General features: G+C 43.1%; 1 protein-coding gene across 1 annotated transcript in view; it reads right to left on the reverse strand.

Moving 5' to 3' along the window:
• The window catches only part of ARHGAP26 (Rho GTPase activating protein 26), a 422,696-nt gene that overhangs the window by 62,844 nt on the left and 338,859 nt on the right, over window positions 1–20,993 (reverse strand). The window contains 1 exon segment of the mRNA XM_019424560.2: window positions 10,599–10,752. Coding sequence (XP_019280105.2) covers window positions 10,599–10,752 — 154 coding nt within the window.

Genomic DNA, 20,993 nt, shown 5'->3' on the forward strand with positions numbered 1-20,993 from the left:
TTCCTGAGGCTAAATTATCCCCCAGTGAAATCTCAGGATTGCAATTAGGTTCTCCTCTAATTAGTATCGTTCCAATTGGCTCCACCCAACAGAGAAACAATGGGAGTAGATAGATGGCTTGACAAGACTCTGGAGAGTAAACACCTGAGCCTGCTGACTTTGTGCAAACAGCTTGAAGCCAGTCTTGAACGAGGAGTGCTTTGACTGCTTTCAGGGGATTTGGTTATTTGTAGTTAACTTAGTTTTAGGTGTTTTATTTTAAAATTACCTCATTATTTTTAATATGGGTTCTTTGTGTCACACCAGGATCAAACAAAAAAATAAACACTGAGTGTCTACTGTTACCACCGGAAAAAATCGATAGTAAGGATTTGTTCATAGTAGGGCAACAGTCTAAGAGCAAACCAGTTTTTGCTTAGCATAAAAGAAAACCAATTTTTGTTAGCCACTTAATTATACAGGCATTAATTCATCTGACCCTCACAACAACCTTGAAGGTAGGTCTTGTTATTACTACAATTATTTTTATTACTGTTATTATTCCCATTTCGCAGAAGAGGTTTAGCTCAGAGAGGGAAAGTAATTGCACAAGTTGACAGGAAACAGCAGGGCCAAAGCTTCACTACCAGGCCACATGGGTTTTTCCTTACACCAGATCCCAAAGCTTTTCGGACATGATATAGCCCATGTCAGCCTTCAGACAGCTATTTGTAACCATAAATGCTCTACAGAAGGACTGTTGCCCTAATAGTGCCATCCATTAGGAAAAATACATTTCCCCCCTCAAAAGTAGAGTGTTCACATAGAAAAGCATTTCTTAAACTATAGACTACAGTTTTAAGAGGCTAAAGAGAAGTGCCGTAAAGAGCATGTGCTAAGGTCAAATACATTTAGGAAACGTGGTATAACACATGCCCTTTGGGAGATTCACAATGGACATCTTAGTGGCTCAAAAGTCCTCGAGACAAGAATCTGTTCAACTGTATCCAACTCAGCTCCTACTCTTCCCCACCTGTCCCCCTCCTCCTTGCACCAATTTGGGGAATGCTGATTTAAAAGTCTCAAATCTCCTATACATGTTAATGGTCATCTACCATGTTCCAAGCTGTTTTCCTCTCAATGCAAAGGTCTTCATCTTCTCGTGTTACACATACAGTAGGTGCTCAATAAAAATATCTGTTGGTTTAATTGGTGCACCGACCCTTTCTTGATTTGTGACCAAAAAGCATGCATTTGCAAAGCCGCAGGCTGGCTTCCCTCAGGCTTTGGAAAGTGCAGCCCTGGTGAGCTAATTGGGCTCCTCTGAGAAGCAAACTCATCAGTCATCAGCCTCACAAGTTGTGACTAATCTCAAAGGCCAGAGGCAGGGTGTTCTGAAGCCACTCTACTGTCATCACTGCAGGGACAACCAGAGTGCTAGGGATGATGCAGGCGTGGTCCTGCAGGCTTTACAAGGAAGTAAATTCTATGTTTATTCTTGTGGAAGTCCATCCGCCCCATGAGCTCTATGCCTGTGGTTCTCAACACTTCAGGATGTATCTGAATCACCTGCAGGGCTTGTTGGAACACAGAGCCCCGGGTTCCTCTTCCAGAGTGGCTGATCCAGCGAGTCTGCAGTAAAGCCTGAAAGTGGGTATATCTAACGGGCTCTCAGGTCGTACCAGGGACCCTGAACACCTGACTGGGCTAAGCCCCTACCCTGGAAGACCTACGTAGCTGAGAGCAAAGGAAGTCTACACTGGATCCTGCATGGTTTTCTAGATACTTAATGCAGAGAAGGGGTGAAAAATAAGATCATGAGGCTGTTTCCAACTAGAGATGTGTTCCTAGCTAAGTAAGCATCTGCTTTCCAGACTGACCAAAAAGGTTTAAAAAGGAGCACTTTAATATGATTTTAATTTACTCCATTTAGGATCTGAATCTACCGATAAGATTTCCCCAAAGTACACATGTAGGGAGAGAAACAATTCCAAATCTAATTCTAAGGGACAAAAATGGCAACTTGAAGTTCCTTCAAAGTCCCCTCATAGGCTTGAAAGTGCTAAAAGCCATGCGCAAAATATTAAGCCTATTTCCTTCCCTAAAGATTGGATCAAAAATTCGAGATTTACAAATGCCTAACACCAACTTACCTATAAGATACAGTGCCATGAGCCATGTCAGAGCAGCTAAATTCAGATTAAATTCACTTATTTCTATGTTTAATTAAGCCCCAAGGCTTTAGTTATCATCTACTCTGTCACGACAAATTTGGGTAATTGAGATTGTTTAGCAATATTAATTCGTTGACAGAAAGAATACAGAACCTTTATGATGTTAGCTCATCAAGGAGGAAAGAAAACAACAATGTGTGTGAAGGAAAACATTTTTCCATTTGCGATTTCCAGTATGCTGGAAAACAGGGATGTGGCTAAGGACTTGAACGATGTCCCGTCCCCGCCTCCTCCCATACCCCCTCTGCTGACAGGCTGTAGAGATCCAAGTGGCACTGACAGCCTTGTTGCTTGGGAAAGAAATCCTGCTGGGTCATGAAGTGTGAGGGCTGCCTTGAGCAATTTTTATGTAAAAAAAAAAAAAAAAAAAAGAACTGCTAATAACCAAACACATTTATCCAATAAAAATCAGATGGGTCATCAGGCAGGAATCTCCACCCTCAACCAAGTGAGGCCAGCTGGGCTCCAAACTGGTGAAGGAGATCTTGGCTATGGAATGGGAAAAGCTGACAGGAAGACACTCAGAAAACAAGAATACGGGTCACATCAGTGACAATCTCTAAAAATGCCAAGGGAACGTGGCCTGGTTACTGGGAGGAGTGGTGGCCATGGTGGTCCCAGGAGACTGAGGTGTAAGTGGGATGGTTGTGAGGTGGTCTAAGAAACAACCATGAACGAGCCCGGCTGGAACCACCCCAGAGGTTGTGAGGAGGAACAAGAGGAGGCAACGGATCCCTTGTGGAAAATGATGTTGCTTTCAAATTATTTCCCAAGGTGGAGGATGCCACCACTTTTTCAGGCAAAACAGTCTGAAGAGACCTTTTGTGCCTGGAGGTGGGTGAGAATCAGAATCCTCACTCTTAAGAGGAAAGATCCTCCTCCACAGAAAGTGATTCAGCCACAGAGGAAAACTTCCTCTTCGAATCTCTGCATTCCAAAGAATGACAAATCAAGATCATTGTAGTAAAATCATAGCTGCCTGTTTGGGTGTAACTCTTTGGACATAAAATCACACTTAGGTGATGAAATTACTTAAAAATATACCGTTTATTATCACCGTTTAATGCATACTATTCATTCTGTGATTCATTTGGCCTCAATAAATAACAGCTATGCACACAGCTCAACCCCCGTGGGAGGTGGATGTTTCCAAATTGTTCAGCAACAGGCATGCCTACCCCCAAGCTGGTCTGGGTTTCAAGAGGGGCAATGCCTGCCCCTAGAGAAGTTCCTCCTTTTCACTGATAACTCAATGACCGGACTGACAGCTCCAGTGTCACAGTGTCCGATTCCAGGTGGGAAGTTGGTGCGGGAAGGCAAGGGGAACAGCCTGGGACATCTGTCCATGCACGAGAAAGACACACGGAGGTTGAGGGGATAGAGAGACAGGAAGGAAATAGGGAGGAGGGCAGAAGTCCCTCCAAAACAAACTAACTGCTATTCACAGTGGAAAGCACTAAAGTAACTTGCCTCCTTTCCCTCCAAATCAGTACTTCCTCTATTCTGCCTTAGTTTTCTCCACAGAACTTTCCAACATCTGATATACAGGCACTGATGTACCTCCTGTCTCCACTATGAGACAAGACCACGGAGGACAGAAACTCCCCTGTGTGTATCACTCCATCTTCAGCACTCAGAATAACGCCTGGCCCACAGGAGGTGTTCAAGCACCATGTGCTGAGTGAACGTTGACTGAACTAAGTAAAACAGAAGTAAACTTTTGCAGATACCTCTCAAGTTTTCCCCAGATTTCATCTGAGAGAAGCTGAATCAAAGTCAGGAGGAGCCAGCACTGCTTCAGAGAAACAAGGCAGCCTGGAAGCAGGCCCTGTTTATCTTCTGAATTCCAGAGGTTGTTCTCTCGCCTCTCCCTGGCCACAAAGAGGTAGAGGGTGGTTGACTGTGGCACAGTTTGAAGGCATTTGGCATGCACACACCTTTTAGGTCACCAGAAATAACTTGGAAATGGGTGTGTGTGTTTGTGTGTGTGTGTGTGTGTGTGTGTGTGTATGTGTATGTGTGTGTGTTAAGCAGCAGGGACATGAAAAAATCATTTTATTTATGAGGCTACTGGGCAGGGAGTTATTTTCTAGGGGTGGGGACCACTCAGGCAGGGAGAACTCCAAGGGTGGGTTCCTCCATGGCTAGAATCATCCTTTATCCTCCTAGCGTGCTTTCCATCTTAACAAGCCCTTCCGTCCCTTCCCCAGCGGTCTGAAGAAAGCATTCACCTAGGAGTTTTTAACTTGAGGGAATTACTCAAGATTTTTATGTCCCTAGTGGGACGTCCCCTGACTTCTTTCTCAGTATTTGTTTACTTCCTCCTTAAAAATCACTATCTTCCAGAAAGGCAGTGGCATAAGGCCAACTCCACTGGTCACTGGGAGAGTAGAGAGTGACTTTTATTTTGTCAGTCCTTTGTAAGCACCATCTGAACAACCTCCGTTCTCAGAGACAGGTCAGCCCCGCTTGGTCCGGCCCAAGGAGGGGGGGGGGGGGGGATGGGCATGCCTGGGGCTGAGGACTGGCACCAGCCAGTCTATGCTGGTGTCAGCAGTAAAACCCTGGGTTTCCTGCTTTCCATGCCCGTGTTTGAGCTATCTTTCTGATTGCCTCAGTCATTAGCTATGGGTTTTGCTTTGTCTCTTAACTTCTTAGAATCTCATTTATGAATCGTTTCTTTCAAAGAAGATTCTGAAAACTGACAGGCTAGTCTCCATGCTGCCACTCTCTACAATGAGAACCTTTACTGCCTTTCTACCTTACCCAGGCGATGCAGCCCTCTCTCAAGGAAGTTTGAGGGCTCTGAGGTCACAAACGCACGAGCCTTGTGTCATTTAACTATTGCTGAATAAACTGGTCCAAACTCAGTGGCTTAAAAAACCACGATGTATTATTTCTCATGAATCTGTGGGTTGAATGGGCAGCTTCTCTATTTGTCCTTCTTGGACTCATGTGGCTGCATTCAACTGATTGGTGGCCTAGACTTGGGCTTGACTGGGATGGCTGGGCTTCTCTCTCCAATGATCTTTCATGCTCAAGGAGGCTAGACTTGACTTTTTACATGGCAGCTGGATTCCAAGATGAGATGGGAAGCTACAAGGTCCTGTGGCCTGGGCTCGGATGTTACACACAGTATCATCTGTACCACATTCTCTTGGCCAAATCAAGGCAGAGGATGAAGGCCAGCCCAGATCCAAGGAGTCCATCTCTGAATGGGGGCTGCAAAGCTTCTTTGACCATATTTAATCTATCACAGGGATACAGCCAGAAGATAAGACAGAGTAAAGCAGGCCAGTTGTGAGGAGATAGCCCCTGTGGTGAGCATCATCTGTTACCAAGTAACACATGGATTTAGCATGGTCAAATCTAACTTTTCAAAAGAAGTTGGAAATCCAGATTTTAAAAAAAATGTATTAATAGACTTAATTTTTTAGAGCAGTTTTCAGGTTCCAGAAAAACTGCTCAAAATAACTAAAGTTTCCATGAAATGTCTCCCCACTGCCTAAATTCCCCTGTAATTAACATCTCTCATTTGTGAGGTACATTTGTTGCAAGTGACAAACCCATCTGATACATTATTAGTAACTAAAGTCCATGGTTGACGTGAGGATTCACTCTGTGACCCACTGGTTTTACGGGTTTTGATAGATGCATACTGTCTGATACCTACTGTTACAGTACCATGCAGAATGGTGTCACTGCCCTAAGAATGCCCGGTGTTCCAACTACCCCTCCCTCCTGCCCACTCATCTCTTTACTGACTCTATGGTTTTGTCTTTTTCACAAGGTCAGATATTTGGTATCATAAATTTTGTAGTATTTTCAGAGTGGCTTCTTTCATGACTTCACAGCTCACTTCTTTTTATCACCAAATTATACTCCATTGTCTGGATGTACCACAGTTGGTTTATACACTCACCTACTGAAGAACACCCTAGTTGCTTCCAAGTTTTGGCAATTATGAATGAAGCTGCTATAAATACTCATGGGCAGGTTTTTGTGTGAACTTCAGTTTTCAACTCATTTGAGTCAACACTGAGGAGTGTGATTGCTGGACCGTGTTGTATGAGAAATCTATGTTTAGCTTTCTAAGAAACTGCCAAATTGTCTTTCAAAGGGGGTATCTCATTTTGCATTCCCACTGGCAACACATGAGAGTTCCTCTTGCTCCACATCCTAATAGCATTTGGTGGTGTCACTGTTTTAGATTTTAGGCATTCTAACAGGTGTACAGAGAGAGCTCATTGTGTTAATTTGCGATTCCCTAATGACCTAAGATGTTGAGCATCTTTTCATATGCTTATTTACCTCTAAATGTTTTCCTTAGTGAGGTGCCCATCCAGATCTTTTGCCCAGTTTTTAATTGGGCCGTTTGTTGAATTATTACTGAACTTTAAGATTTCTTTGTATATATTTTGCACACCGATCCTTTATCAGGGATGTGTGTTGCAAATATTTTCTCCTATTTTGGGTTTGGCTTTTCTTTTTCTTAATAGTATCTTTCATACAGCATAGGTGTTTAACCTAAATGAAGTCCAACTTACCAATTTGTCCTTTCATGGATTATGTTCCTAGTCATTGCCAAACCCAAGGTCACCTAGATGTTCTCTGAGGTCATCTTCTAGAGATTTCATAGTTTTGCATTTTACGTTTCAGTCTATGATCCATTTTGAGTTAATTTTTTGAAAGGTATCAAGTCTGTATCTCTATCTACTTACCTACCTACCTACCTATCTATCTACCTATTTTGCATGTGGATGTCTAGTTGTTCCAGCACGACAAGTTGGTTTGATCTCAAGGTCATGAGTTCAAGCCCCATGTTGGGTATAGAGATTGCTTAAGTATAAACAAACAAACAAACAAATAAATAAATAAACGTTGGCTTAGTAGGTGTTGTTTTTGTTTTGTTTTTTGGTGGGAGTGGTAGGGGAGAAAGGAAGCTCCCTTTCTCCCAGCATGCAGGTCTGTAGGCTGTTTTTCTCCACTGTGGATCATCTTTGCCTCCCTCATTCCCCCTTATCTGCAATGACCTTCATCCATCCATTTTGATCTATAAAGTCTTAGCTAACGCCAACCTCACATTTCATCTAGCCACCCTTTCCGATATTCTCACTGGCGCACGTACTCAACATAATCAGTTTAAAGTTGGTGAGCTCTGGGGGCTCCTGGGTGGCTCAGTAGGTTAAGCATTCGACTTTGGCTCAGATAACGATCTCACAGTTCATGGGTTCAAGCCCTACATCAGGCTCTCTGCTGACAACTCAGAGCCTGGAGCCTGCTTTGGATTCTGTGTCTCTCTCTTTCTCTGCCCCTCCCCTACTCCTACTCTGTCTCTATCTCTCAAAAATAAATACATGTTAAAAAAAAAAGTTGGTAAACTCTAAAAGCACTTATGCACTATAAATCCCACTTAGCACTGCCATATACCATTGTCCTCCCTCCTCAGACACACTTTATAAACTCTTGGGAAGGCCAGAAATCCTCTTTTTCTCTTTTACCCCTGGTAGCTTAGCATAGGTCTGGCCACACAATAGGTCAGCAATAGTTGCTGACAATTTTAGACTGGACTTTGGTCCTGACTTAGGTGTCTTCTGATCTTCAGGAGAGATGGGTACATTTAGGAGGTCTGCCAAAGATGCAAACACTGCAGCCTTGCCCTGGCATGGCTCGAATGGCGCATCTCTAATTTTGATGCCTGATTTAGCATTATGCCCACACAAACAAGAGGGCCCTGATCTCCTTGGAGAATTAGGAAAGTTTTACCAATGAGACAGCAAAATGTGGTCCCTAAAGTACCAAAGGATGCTGAGTCACAAAGCATGTTCCTTTCATTATGACTATTACACGGTCATAATGACCGTTCCAGTCATTATGAAAACAATGAAAAGCAAATATATGAAATAAAAAGGAGAACAGACAGCTTCTGGTGACTGGTTCCCCACCTTATGCCTAATTAATATTCAAACTAATGGTAATCCCCCACCCCCTGACTTTGTTTTCTGTTTTCATCTGCATCATTAAGTGTTCCCATTCAAGGATCTCTGTGTACTTTAAAGTGAACAATGATGGAGGGAATGGACCCTTTCATTCCCCAGGGTCTCCGTTGGTTGTGACTGAGCCCAATCACCATGGCATACCGTGCTGACAGGCTTCTCAGAATTAGTTTTCTGAGGCAAAGTATTGTGGCTTCTGTTGCCAGGATCACCTAGTTTCTGTCCATAGTCCACCCAAGCAAATCACAGGCAGGAAAAATGAAGGCAGCACAGACTTGGAAATGGCATCTCACTGCCTTGGGTTTCAGAAACGGTCAGTGAACCTGCTGTAGAGCTTACAGGGCCTTTCGTGTGGCCCCTGTTCAGGGCCGTGGCAAACTCTGGTGTCAGTGCCACTATCAATACTGCTTCTACTTCAGGAACAGCCTTGAGCTCAAGACTTATTGATATCAGGAAGGTGTTCACTAGAAGCCTAGAAGGAGAGCAGTCTTGTTGGAAACCTCCACACTCCTACATCCAACTTTCCTTGAAAGTCAAACAAAGTCCAATTGTTCCTGGCATCACCCTTCCTTCCCTGGGAAAGCCCCCAAATTCTGCAGCAGGCAGGGAACGGTCACTATGGATGGTGTGAAGCAGGCAGAGTGACCCCCAGTGTTTTATGTGGAACAAATCACATCTAGACAACTGAAAAATAAAAATCCAAAGTTCCTTGCTCCAGGACCTGTTTAAAAAAACACTGTCCCATTTATTGCTTCGCTGCCAAAGCAGTCCCTTCGGACATACTGTACTCAGTGGTGACTCAGGGGGCTCCCAGCTACTTAAAACAAAGATTAAAGACCACTAATTGGTTCTGCCGGCTACCATCAGGGGACGGTAAGCAACCTGGGCTAGAAATTCAACCTCGCTCATGCTGACCAACCAATCACATCAGTTACCGACAGGTACAGAAGTCTGGACAAAATGGGGAGAGGGGAAGAGAGAGGAAGAAGAAACCAGAATGTCCTTCAAGTCTACGAAAGCAGATAGAGGAGTGCTTGACAGAGCCAGACGGCAAGACACAGAGCCTCCACAGGCAAGCACGGCCGTGGAGAAGCAGAAGAGACTCACCACCCATAATCTGAACAAGTTAAATTATTTTGAGCTCTTGAGGCACTGGTATACTTCTTGGTGAATAACCGTATTTCCCACCAGGTAACAGGGAAGTAATTCCATTTCCTGAACATCGAGGTAGAATTTAAAGCTGCCGACAACTGAAAACAGACCATTATTTTCCCAGTGTATGATTTCATCTGATGCTACTGTTTCATCTGCAGTGTAAGCACCCCTTAAGTCCACTTTAGAGTCCTTTCCCCAGCCCCACCCCCCAAGCCTTAATATCCCTTACTCTCCTCCAAGGCAAAAACTGTTGGACCCATTTTGCAGCTCTACAAACCGTGAATATCTTAGAGACACAGAATGGCAGGGTGTGAGGATGCAACCAAGGCACGGAGAGGGGTAGGAGAAGGTTCTCGTATCCTGGTGACTCACTAAGTGCAGTGACTGCTCTGAAGGAAATCTGTGGCTGAACCTCAAACTATTTTTACTAGAGAAAGGCAAGGTCAGCTCCGTTTTTCCCGAGTCTTATTCAACTGTAGCCTGACGGTCCAGCTGTGCTGGTCATGGTCTCACATACTTTCTGCAAAGGCTCCGGTTGACAGGATTTATGCAGTGGTCTGAAGAAGCATGCTAGGCAATGTGGGAGGAAACCGCAAGACAGTGGATCTACTTCCTGAGGAGGACTGGACAAGCAGCCCCCAAACTGCCTGTTCTGGGCTATGGGTGCTTACCACCCAAAGGTGAAGTAACAAAGATTCTTCTCTTTTCTAGCCTCTGATATGTGATCACAGTCATGCTAAGGTTTGAGGATCTGGAAACTCAAAGGGCTACTGGACAGCTCTTCTTTCTAGAAGGAGACACAGAGGTAGCACTGGACATACTCCACATCATCAGGGAGAAGGGAAACCAAGACAACATAAATGAGAGAAGCAGACTTGGCTACTGATCTTCTGAGTTACTACAGTGCCTGGATGTTTTGTAAAACTAAAAGAAATCGCTTTTCATGCCCAGCAGCCAGCACAGTCAGTAGCCATCACCAAAGCCACCTCAGCAGGATGGTAAATCAAAGGTCACCAAGGCCAAGAAGCGGTATGTTAAGAATAATGATTCCCCTCTGAGATGATGATGCTTAAAAAAATCCACAACAAACTAGCCAAGCTCCACACTTAGGAAGAAGGTTAAAATCATGTTCACGGGACAATGCTCAGAGTCAGATGGGGCCAGAAGGCCAATTCCAGGTGGAATAGCTCAGCAAGGGCCTACGGTGCGGCAGGCAGCCGGACATCATACTTACAGCGAGTTGGGCCGGGTGGGTTTGAGCACATCGAGATCCGGGTCACTGGAGTTCATGTTGGGCTGTAAGCTGCTGTTGGAATTAAGGATGCTGTTTGCATTTGATGAGACGACAGATTCTAAACTGGAGTTGATGATGCTGTTTCTTTGTTCCTCTGTGGGAAAAAAAAGGCCAGGAGCCCCACATTACTATTATTTCATAGGGATATTTTGTTCCTACATACATACAAAAACTTAGCAATCATGAGAATGGATTGAGATCTCAACAAAACTAAGAAAAAGACATAGGAAAGGGTAGGAATTACAGGCAGAAAAGGAAGAGGAAAGGAAACAGGAAAACACATGAGTTTCAACTTTGGAGGAACCCCCCCCCCCGCACCTCCCCCCCAAACCTGACAACACGGACCAGCCATTTTCCTTGGGGTCCTACCACTGCACCATAAATTGCGTGTCTTCATTTGACTGGCAGATGGGCAGAACAGAGCAGCCTTCACAGCCCCTTGCATTCAAACAGATCCCCTTGGTTTCTGTGCCACTCACCTTTTATTCTAAAACTCTTGCCCCCAGCCTGGTCTTAATTGCTAGGGCCACGTCCTACCTCCAATTCTACAGCACCTCACTATAAAATATCTTCGCCTTGGCCATCAACTTTCTTATGACCCTGCAATGTAAATTCCTGACCACGCCAAAGACAGACCTTTCTGGGTTGCCTCCAGCTCCATGTATTTGATGTCTAGCTTCAAGTTAGTTCTTTGATTAACAGATCTATAAGGGCTACAGAATAGTCTGCATATAAAACACCAAGTACACAGTCCACACAGTTATATTTGGGCTTAGAGAGTATTACTAAGCTGGTAAGGAAGAAACCAGAGTTCTCTTGAAGCCTCCACTCCTGACTGGTTGAGTGGCCTCAGGCAATTTTCACTCTGTTTCTTGGTTAACTCATCTATCAAATGGGGAGAGGGACTGCTGCTTTGCACAGCTTGAGGAGTTCATGAGGATCAAGTGGGATCATATGCAAGAATGCATTTTGTAAGCTTCGGAACACTATTCAAAGAAAATAACGTTCTTTTTCTTCCCATCCTTAAAAGCTTGGAATCATGTGATGAAGATAAAATTGGGGGGACGATTTAGCTAAATGGTACAGACACCACTGCTGTAGCAAAAATATTAGTGACTTGGAAGGTCGTTCTTGTCCCACAGTCAATACAGATACACCATAATGAAATCAGTTGCCATTGCAGACAATCAACTCACTTATCAGGAAATAGTATATCTGGGTTAATGCACACTGGACCTTTGAAACAAGCCAGAGGTATACCATGTCCCTAAGAAGACAGACTGGACTCATTGACATGGTAGTTTAGAGGGTGACATTTGAACTCAGGTCTCTTTAGGCAATAAAGAGAGTGATGTGATAAAAAATATTTTTCCATTTGCACTAGTCATGTGCATAAAAATGTATTATGCTTATGAGATGATGTTAGAGTAATTTTCACATGTAATACACAAACATACACACACACACACAACTGAAGCCCCTAATACCTTGGCAAATTGCCAATGCCATGTTTAAAACCCTATAGAAGAGGGACGCCTAGGTGGCTCAGTTGGTTAAGTGACCGACTCTTGATTTCGGTTCAGGTCATGATCTCATGGTTTGTGAGATCAAGTCTTGCACTGGGCTCTGTGCTAACAGGGCAGAGCCTGCTTGGGATTATCTCTCTCTCTGGCCCTCCACTGCTCACACTCTCTTTCTCTCTCTCAAAATAAATAAACTTAAAAAAACCCTCACAAAACCCTATAGAAGAATCAAAAACCACAAAACCCTGTAAGAGTAGAAACCCTTTAAGAGTCAAAAAATCCGGTGAGGCTTTTGGGACATTTCTGAACTCTAAGTACATCTCAAAAACAAGGAGATTATTAACCTGATTCCTGAGATTTAGAACTATTCCTGTTTCAAGAGCTTCAATTCCAACAGAAACAACAACAAATAAAGAGAAACTGAAAGAGTTACAATGAGCCAAGATGCAGGAAAACTACCAGGGCCTTTAAATGGGAACTTGCTATCAGGAAGAAAAACAACTCTAAAATTACATATAGAGGATCACTGAGAAAATGGATATGCCACTTGCCAGTATGAATCACCTAAGTGAAACTTTCCTTTGACCAAAATACTCTTATACAGATTTCTGAAAGACTGTGAGAAGCCCAAGACCACCATATAGAAAAGGGGACTAGAGATGATACCTTTCTGGGGTTCAATGGAGTCAATTTCTGCTTCAGAGGGAAGGAGAGATGAATAGTTTTATTAACTCTAGCTTGAGGACAAGTTTGCATGATGTAATTCTCTGCATTTTCAGGAAATAGAAGAGTATTACCATAGTTGATCTCTCTCCTGTGATTATATTTAGTTGCCCATAAGAGGGCTATGATTCTATAAATTAAAAAGAATGCCTTTCTAAAAACACATTTGTTTTTCTAAAATATTTTTGGGACTTTTTTTCTCCTGCTTACTATCCATTAGGAAAAGAAAGTATCTGAGATAGAATCTTCTTCAATTTTCTTCTATTCAATGAATGTTTATTAAGTACTTAACCGAGTATTGGCAATGACTGGCATTGACAGTGAACCTCTACACTAACTGTCAGGTATTTAAGTCAGGTGCATATTAGAGTATTTATTAACTTGCACTTATTCACGTGTTTGTATGTCTACCTTACTTGATAGACTGTAAGCACCTTAAGATTAAACAAACATTGGACAGATAAAACTCTGAAATCACAACTGAAAAAAAAATTAGATAAAGATCTTTGCAACACCCAGGATACACGCAATGAATCACGGGAACCTACCCCCAAAACCAAGAGCACACTGTATACACTGTATGTTAGCCAACTTGACAAGAAGTTATATTTAAAAAAAAAAAAGATGCTTTGCTTTATCAAACATTTTATCAGAATCCTAACACTCATTTAAGAATCTCATTCTACAAATGGGACTTAGGTAAAATTTTTGGCTTTTTCAACGAGTGAAGCAAGAAGACTGCTACATGTGGAAACTGACATGTGTCTGAAATGAACCCACGTGGGAATGAGGACAGGGATGGACAGTGAGAGCCCGACCCTGCCTGGACTTGAAAGCCAAGAGAATTAAATGAGTGGCTAACCCCAAATTGAAATTGAGGATTTCCAGTATTTCATTCAGTGGAGGTCGTTAGAATTCTTTTTTAGAAAATAAATCCTTTTGGAGATTCTATTTCAACTTACATTAGGTATCTCGAGCCTTACAAATATGGCATAACCTATAACAAAATGACAACAAAGGCAAAAGATCAAGGAAATGAGTCCTTTGTCCAACAAGAAGACACAAAAATTTTAATCATAAAACTTCATAGTTCTGCAGTCAAGATAGCTAAATACACATATCAAAAGTCGGACTGTTTGTGACTGGTAAGCCTCGATGGGGCCCATGGTAAGGAAATCTGGAAACCTGGCACTCTTTGACCACAAAACCACTACCGTTTTATTGGACATGAGACCTCAAATAGTGAGAATGAGAGCTTCTAGGTATAGGCAGACTTCTGAGCTGAAACACTGACAGAAGTTTCACCGAGGGTGAGCAGGACAGTCAAAGTTAGTCCAGCAAAGAGGTGGAGAGTAAAATCAACAGCCAATCAAATGTTTTAATGGTTATGGCAAATTATACCAAGACATATTCTAAAACATTTGGAATGAATTAAAAAATAAAGAGAACATGGTTCAGTAATGTCACTCCCAACAGGGGGATCTTTGTCAGGCGGGCAAATGAGTACTTGCCCTAATAGAAAAACATAATGAGAACAGGCAGCCGAAAACACAATTTTTTAAAATGAAATTAACCAAATTGTTCAAATATCAGAGCTGGACCTGTCTGAGACACTGATGATTCAGGCCAGTTCCGGCATCGTCATCAGAAGGTCTAAGAAGGATTGATGACAATTACATTGCTGAAGGAAAGGAAATTACAGGCTAGTGGATTGAAAAAGAAAAACAACAACAGTTATGAGTCAAATCAACAGGATCAGAGAGAACCACTTAAATGACCAAAAGAAAAAGAATGCCCACAACTCAGGAGTATTCCTAAACTGCTTGAAGTCCATGGGGATGCTTGCTTTCTTTAAACATGTTTGTCAACAAGAATCTCTCTTCATTTTAGTCACAGAAAACAAGGGCTTGGAGCAAAGAAATGATAAAATAAATCCCCAAACAACTGTAAACACGTGTGGGTGAGCACTGGATGTTTTTATGAACATATGTTCTACGAAGGGTGATAAACCAGATGTGGTCTTGGGGCTTAGAAATTCAAACCACTCAGGGCAGGGGCATGCATGCGTGCCCACAAAGAACCCCTCCAGGGTCTGTTCCAGTGATCTGTGAGGTGAGCATCAGTCACACATTCCTGGCACCTGGCCCATGCATAATGTAAGCTAAAGCTCCATGAGTGGTTACAGGGCAAATAATAAATGTACGGTGACCAAAAGCCATCAAAGCGTATTCTGCTAGCACAGAAAGAGGCAGTTCTGTGCGACTGAATTTTCAGGTGCTTCAGACAGGCACCACTAATGTCCTTGAAACCAAAGTAATGGTTATAGTGGGCAGAGTCTGTGTTTTTTGTACAAATCAGGAGCGGAAAAATAGGACTATGCAACCAAATCACTGCAACTAAAAAAAGAAAGCCACAGAATAATTTTGGTGATATTGTACTTGTTCTGGGAGTTGCCATGGAAATCTGGGAGCTAAGCAACCTCACTTTCCATATTTACCAAGTGACTCCTGCTCACTCTAATGACACTCCCTCCCCACCCCCACCCCCCACACAAAAGGCAGGGTCTGTGTTTATCACGGAACCCAGAGACAAGGCCAGGAATGCACACGCAGCACCAAACCGAATTCCCATGTCTTGGCAAGCATCGACACTCCAGCCCACTGAATACACAGAGTGGGAAGATAAATAGGAAACACAGACTTGCAACGTCACTCCGGGGGAGGTTTCCCACCAGGCGTGGATGTCTGTCAGAATATGGGCTAACATCACCTTTCCATGATGTCTGAGACCTAGATGTCAAAAGACGGGAGAGAAAAGTTCTTTAAGAGCATCTCATGATGCCCAGAGCCCAAAGGAGGGAACACGCTGTATACACGATCAAACAAGGAGGAAAGGGAGTTACCAGACTGACGGGAGTTCTGCAAAGACACAGACTTGAGACAAAAAATACTAAGACAAAAGCAATATACCCAGAGGCTTTCCCTTGCTGTGGCAGGGAGAGAGGTGTACTTTCTCCTGCTTATTAAAGTTTTGCAATGAAGTCTGCAATGTATCATCTTGACAAGATAGGATGATAACAGTATGGCAGCTTAATGAATTTTGCAATAAAAAATGATGAGTGCACAGTAATTTCTGAGTTTTTCATCTCTGGGAAACACCCAAGTACATGAGAAGCTTAGAATCAGACTTTCTGAAGCAATTTTTTTTCCCTTGTAGTTTTTCTTCCTGGTAACAGTGGCGTGCCAAGCCACACTAAAATCTGAGGTGGTATGATTTCATGTTGACCCAGTGTCAGTCCCTATGATAAAAATAATCTGAAAAAGCAGTCTGAGCAATGTGTTTGGGCACATAACATTTTGGGCAATGTTTCAAAAAACAGCCCTAAAAAGCAGTTTGGGCAGTGAGGGACTAAATAGCGTATTGATAAGTACAAAATGTGGTCGATCTGTTGTTCTGACCATAGGACATAGTACATGCTATTACAACTTTTGGCAGGTTGTCCTCAGCAAAAACTACCAATTTTGGTCCTATGTAGAGTGACTGACTTATTTCCTAGTCATGGCGCTCATAATAACCCTTTTCTCTGCAAAAGGAAAAAATGCCAATAAAACTGGATTTCACGAGAGAATGGGGGAATCACTGCAGCTGGCCCAGGATTGAAATGATTCACAGGAAAGAGGCTTGCAGGCACATGGGGAAGCCCACCCCCGAAACACCACCATTTCCAAAACCACAATGTAGGAACGAACGTCTACATACGGCTGAACCGGGGGTTGAAGGATCAGAGTTAAACACATAATCTATGTACAACAAAGCCTTTTTTTTTTCCCCCTAGCTGAGCACTTGCTTTGGAGTAGGGACATTCTTCATTTAATCTCTGGTTCCCTGATAAGTGAGGGAATCCACTACAGAATGCTTATATTATTAATGTTTAGCAAACAGAAAATGATATATTTATTTTTATACCATGACTCATTGAAAAATGGGCTTGGGATAGTAAAGAAATGTGTGAATAGGTAGTTTGTTTTTAATGATGTAAAAATTAGTCAATACATAATAAAGATGCATTCCTCTCCAACTTCTAAAGTACAGAAAAGCATACAAATATTCCATACTTATTTTGGTATGTCAATGTCCAAATTTTCTATACATAGAAACATACACATATATGCTTCTAACAAAATAGTATAACATCGTAACTATGGATGAGTTACTTGCTTTGTTCACTTAGTGATAAAGCCAGAGATAGAAGCCTGTAACATGCTGTTTTTCATTTCATGATCTACTTTGAGCTTTCTGCTTGCCATTAGCTTTCCAGGGCATCATTGTTTTAAATGGCCACATCAACTATGTGGTTTTCAGTCACACGTGGTCATCATGCATAATGAAGCCAAGAGCCACGTTACACCTTACAGTCTGTGTGACAGTAGGAATCCATGTGGATAAACACGTCACCTGCCAATACAAACACGTGTGGCCAGAGCACCCAGGATCTGCAGAGGCAACCTGAGAAAACGCACAAGCCGCAGCTTTGAGTGCTGGGAGAAAGACATTATGCGATAAGCCTTTGAATACTATGAATTCCCAGTTATTTTTCAACCAGGAAGACACAAATGAGAAGTATATGAGCTGAATTCTTAACCTCTCACTGGGTCTGTCTGGGAAAGGGTCCAAAATGAATTATATTAGCTAAGAGAATTAATGAGAGCTATAATTCCAGCAGCATGTTAGGGTGATCCGTGTAAAACAAAGCCCAAGAATCTATTCCCACTCCCCAGACCCACCCATGCTACACAACTCATCCTAGCTGCTGATATATGTGAATTCAAGCACCAGAATAGCTCTCTCTGGGGCCAGGGTGACTCTGCATTACTCTCACACAGGGGCCTCTCCTTTGGAATCTGCAAGATCCACAGAGGGAGTATTTCCTCAGTCAAATGTAACGTAAAACTATAGTCTGATGATAATCATCACAATTGTAACTAACATTTATTAGGTGCTTACTACGTTCTAGGCCCAGTGTCAAGTACTTTACATGCACCTGCACTGGTTCACTTAATTATGGTAACTGCCCTCCAAGGAAGCTGTTATTAGTGATCGATTTTGCAGATGAGCAAATGGAGGTTCAGAAAGGGAAACTAATGCACTCTAGGTCTCAGAGCTGCGAGGTCACAGGGATGGCCTGAAACAATGCAGTGTGACTGGAGAACCCCTGCTTTCAACCACCACACCAGGCTGTCACAAACCTCAACAGAGAGTCGAAGAGATGCACTAGGAGGGACAGAAATGAGCAGCCTTGACTGTCCCTCCTTCCCCCAGGTGTGTGCCTCTCTCACTTCAGCTGGCATCAGCATCACCAGAGTGCTTTAAAAAATACCAATGCCTGGGCTCTAGTCAAGATCTCCTGATTTAGAACGTACCTGGGAGGAGACCAGGCATCCGTATTTTTAACAAGCTCCTTACACAAGTCCAATGGACACCAAGTCTAAGAACCACTGTTCCAAGAAACAGGTTTCAACACCTTGGTGTAAGCACTAAAAATCTGAGACAAAAATCAGTGATAAATGTCACCTCGTAATCTCTTGGAAGAACTTTAAAAGGGACTAGAGCTGGTTGCTGGTTCCCTCTAATCCTTCTGGCTCCACCTTCTACACTTGTCCAGCAAAAGTACAGCTTCTATGTCAGTACCTTTCACCTGGAGATAGCACTCTGATTTCTGCTGGAGGATGTTATCCATGGGGCACCTTACAGATTAAACAGTCATCTCCTTTGATATCATTCATTTGCCAGCACAGTTGTGAAAACCTTGATGCATGTGTTCTGTGATCGCAAATCATAGTGACTACCTTGGCCCAGCAAATGAAAGGTCCTGCTGAACACATCCTGCTCTCTGCATAGTTGGTACAAGATCTAGAGGGGCTGTTGCCTGCTGGTATGCATATTGAGGAATCCATTTAAGATGGTCCAAGTGCCCCCATGGCACCGCTAGATGCTAGGACAGATGGCTTTTACTGCTTCTGTAATTCAGTCTAGAAACTTTCACTTCCGTGGCTGAAGAACTGACAGAGGCACCCTTTTGGAGACAACCTGGCATGGGGAAGGGACATCACCTGGGTACAAATTCCTCCTCAGTGCTTTACCAACTGTGTGACTACTTAACCTCTGGAGCGTCAGTTTACTTGTCTGTGAAGTGTGGATAGGGGGGACCTGCCTCACTGGGTGACGGTCAGTTGTGAGAAGGAAGTAAGATACTGATGCACTTAGCAGGCTGTCTGGCATGTTGGGTGAGGCATAATAATTTTAACTTTGATTGTTGTTGTTACTGAATGAGGTTCAGATCCAACTTGGTCTCAAGGTTCTTCATCAAATGCATTGTTTATCCTTCCACACCAGCCTTCCACTCCCACCCCACCCCCAGCTCTGTACAGGCAGCTCTCTCCCTTAAGGGAAATGTAGACTCCAGGTTCATAAGCAGAACTGGGAATACTTCCCCTTAGAATTAAGGGGTTTGCAGGCTAGGTCACAAAAGCACACAGAACCACATCTCTTTAAGAACAACCCCCCAAGTTGAAACCAGAAGGCAGAATCATCACTGGCTAATAGTGTAGCTCTGAGGTCTCAACAACTGGATTCAAACCTATTTTGTTGCTGTGTGATCCCGAGTACGTTATTTAATATAAGTTTTATCTTCCTCCATTGTCCCAAACGGGGACAGTACCTGTGTAATGTTAGAGATTAAGTGAGGTGTTGCTATACACAGGGCTTCGCATGAGAAACCACTTGATAAATTAAAGAGCCATATAGGTATGTGTGTGTGTATGTATGTGTATATATATATATATATATATATATATATATATATATATATGTATGTATATTAAACATACATTAACGAAAAATCTGATTTCTGTGGGAGAATGTTTTGGAAGTTCAATTTGGGAACATATCTTTCCACAATCCTCAGTCCGAGAGACAAGAGCTACCCTCTGCTACTTATAGAAAGACTATTCCCTGTTACCTGTGCAGAGCATCACAGCCACCCTTCTGTCCTCTGTGCGAGACTATGACTCATTTCCTTTAGCATCTTACTCGGAATTCTACCTTTCAGGAAGCATTCCTTGACCACCTACATACAACTTGGATTTCTGGTCCCTCTTCACTAACAATATTCAGTGGCTTGTATTTGTTGCTATGTTTCTAAATCCTGTACTTCCCCATCAATTCCTTTTCTTCTTTTCTGCAAATTTTTTTTTAAATTTTTGTTTATTTTTTGGGAGAGGGAGAGAAAATGGGGAAGGGGCAGGGAGAGAGGGAGAGAGAGAGAGAGAGAGGGGGGCAGGGAATTTGAAGCAGGCTCGGCACTGTCAGTGCAGAGCCCGATGTGGGGATTGAACCCATGAACCCTGAGATCATGACCTGAGCTGAAGTCGGACGCTCAACTTACTGACCACCCAGGTGCCCTTCCACAAAGTTTTGTCTCAGAGACTGTTCCCATTTCATTCCTAGTCCCACTTCCACCACACATTGATTGTCTACGAGGAGTCATGTGCTGCCTTGGAACTGACCAAAGTCGCTACCCAACAGACAGCAGGAGAAAGCATCCAACTCCTCATTCTGGGAAGAGAACACGGTTATCGTAAAGAGATCTCTACCTTCAGGGAAAGGGAAAATGCTGTTGGGAGAAGATTCCACTAATACCCATAAGATTAAAGCTGAAGAATCTTATGGAGGTGCGTGGGACACAACTGCTCTATTTCCACAGAAGAAGAAGAAACTCCTTCTGGAAAACAAGACCCATATCCAGGAGCATGAGCTAATATGCCACATGCTTCCAGGAGCCTGAAGTACAAAGAGAGAGGATTGAGCCTATGAACTCCCAAGATGACTCTCAGGACCTTCCTCTCCAGGAAAAGGGAGACAACCTGCAACCTGAGGCCAAGAGCATTGGCAGAGATTTGCGTCTAAGACAAACGTCTTCTGCACAGAGTGGGGGCAATGCAGAGAGGGGAGAGAAAAATGTGCGCTGACAATCAACAACTGGAACCTCTCAAAGGAAGCATCCAAGTGAGCTACGCTAGGAGTTTTAAGC

Source organism: Panthera pardus, unplaced genomic scaffold, assembly GCF_024362965.1.
Source record: "Panthera pardus isolate Hobbes unplaced genomic scaffold, ASM2436296v1 HiC_scaffold_2, whole genome shotgun sequence".
In the NCBI taxonomy this organism is placed as follows: Eukaryota; Metazoa; Chordata; class Mammalia; order Carnivora; family Felidae; genus Panthera; species Panthera pardus.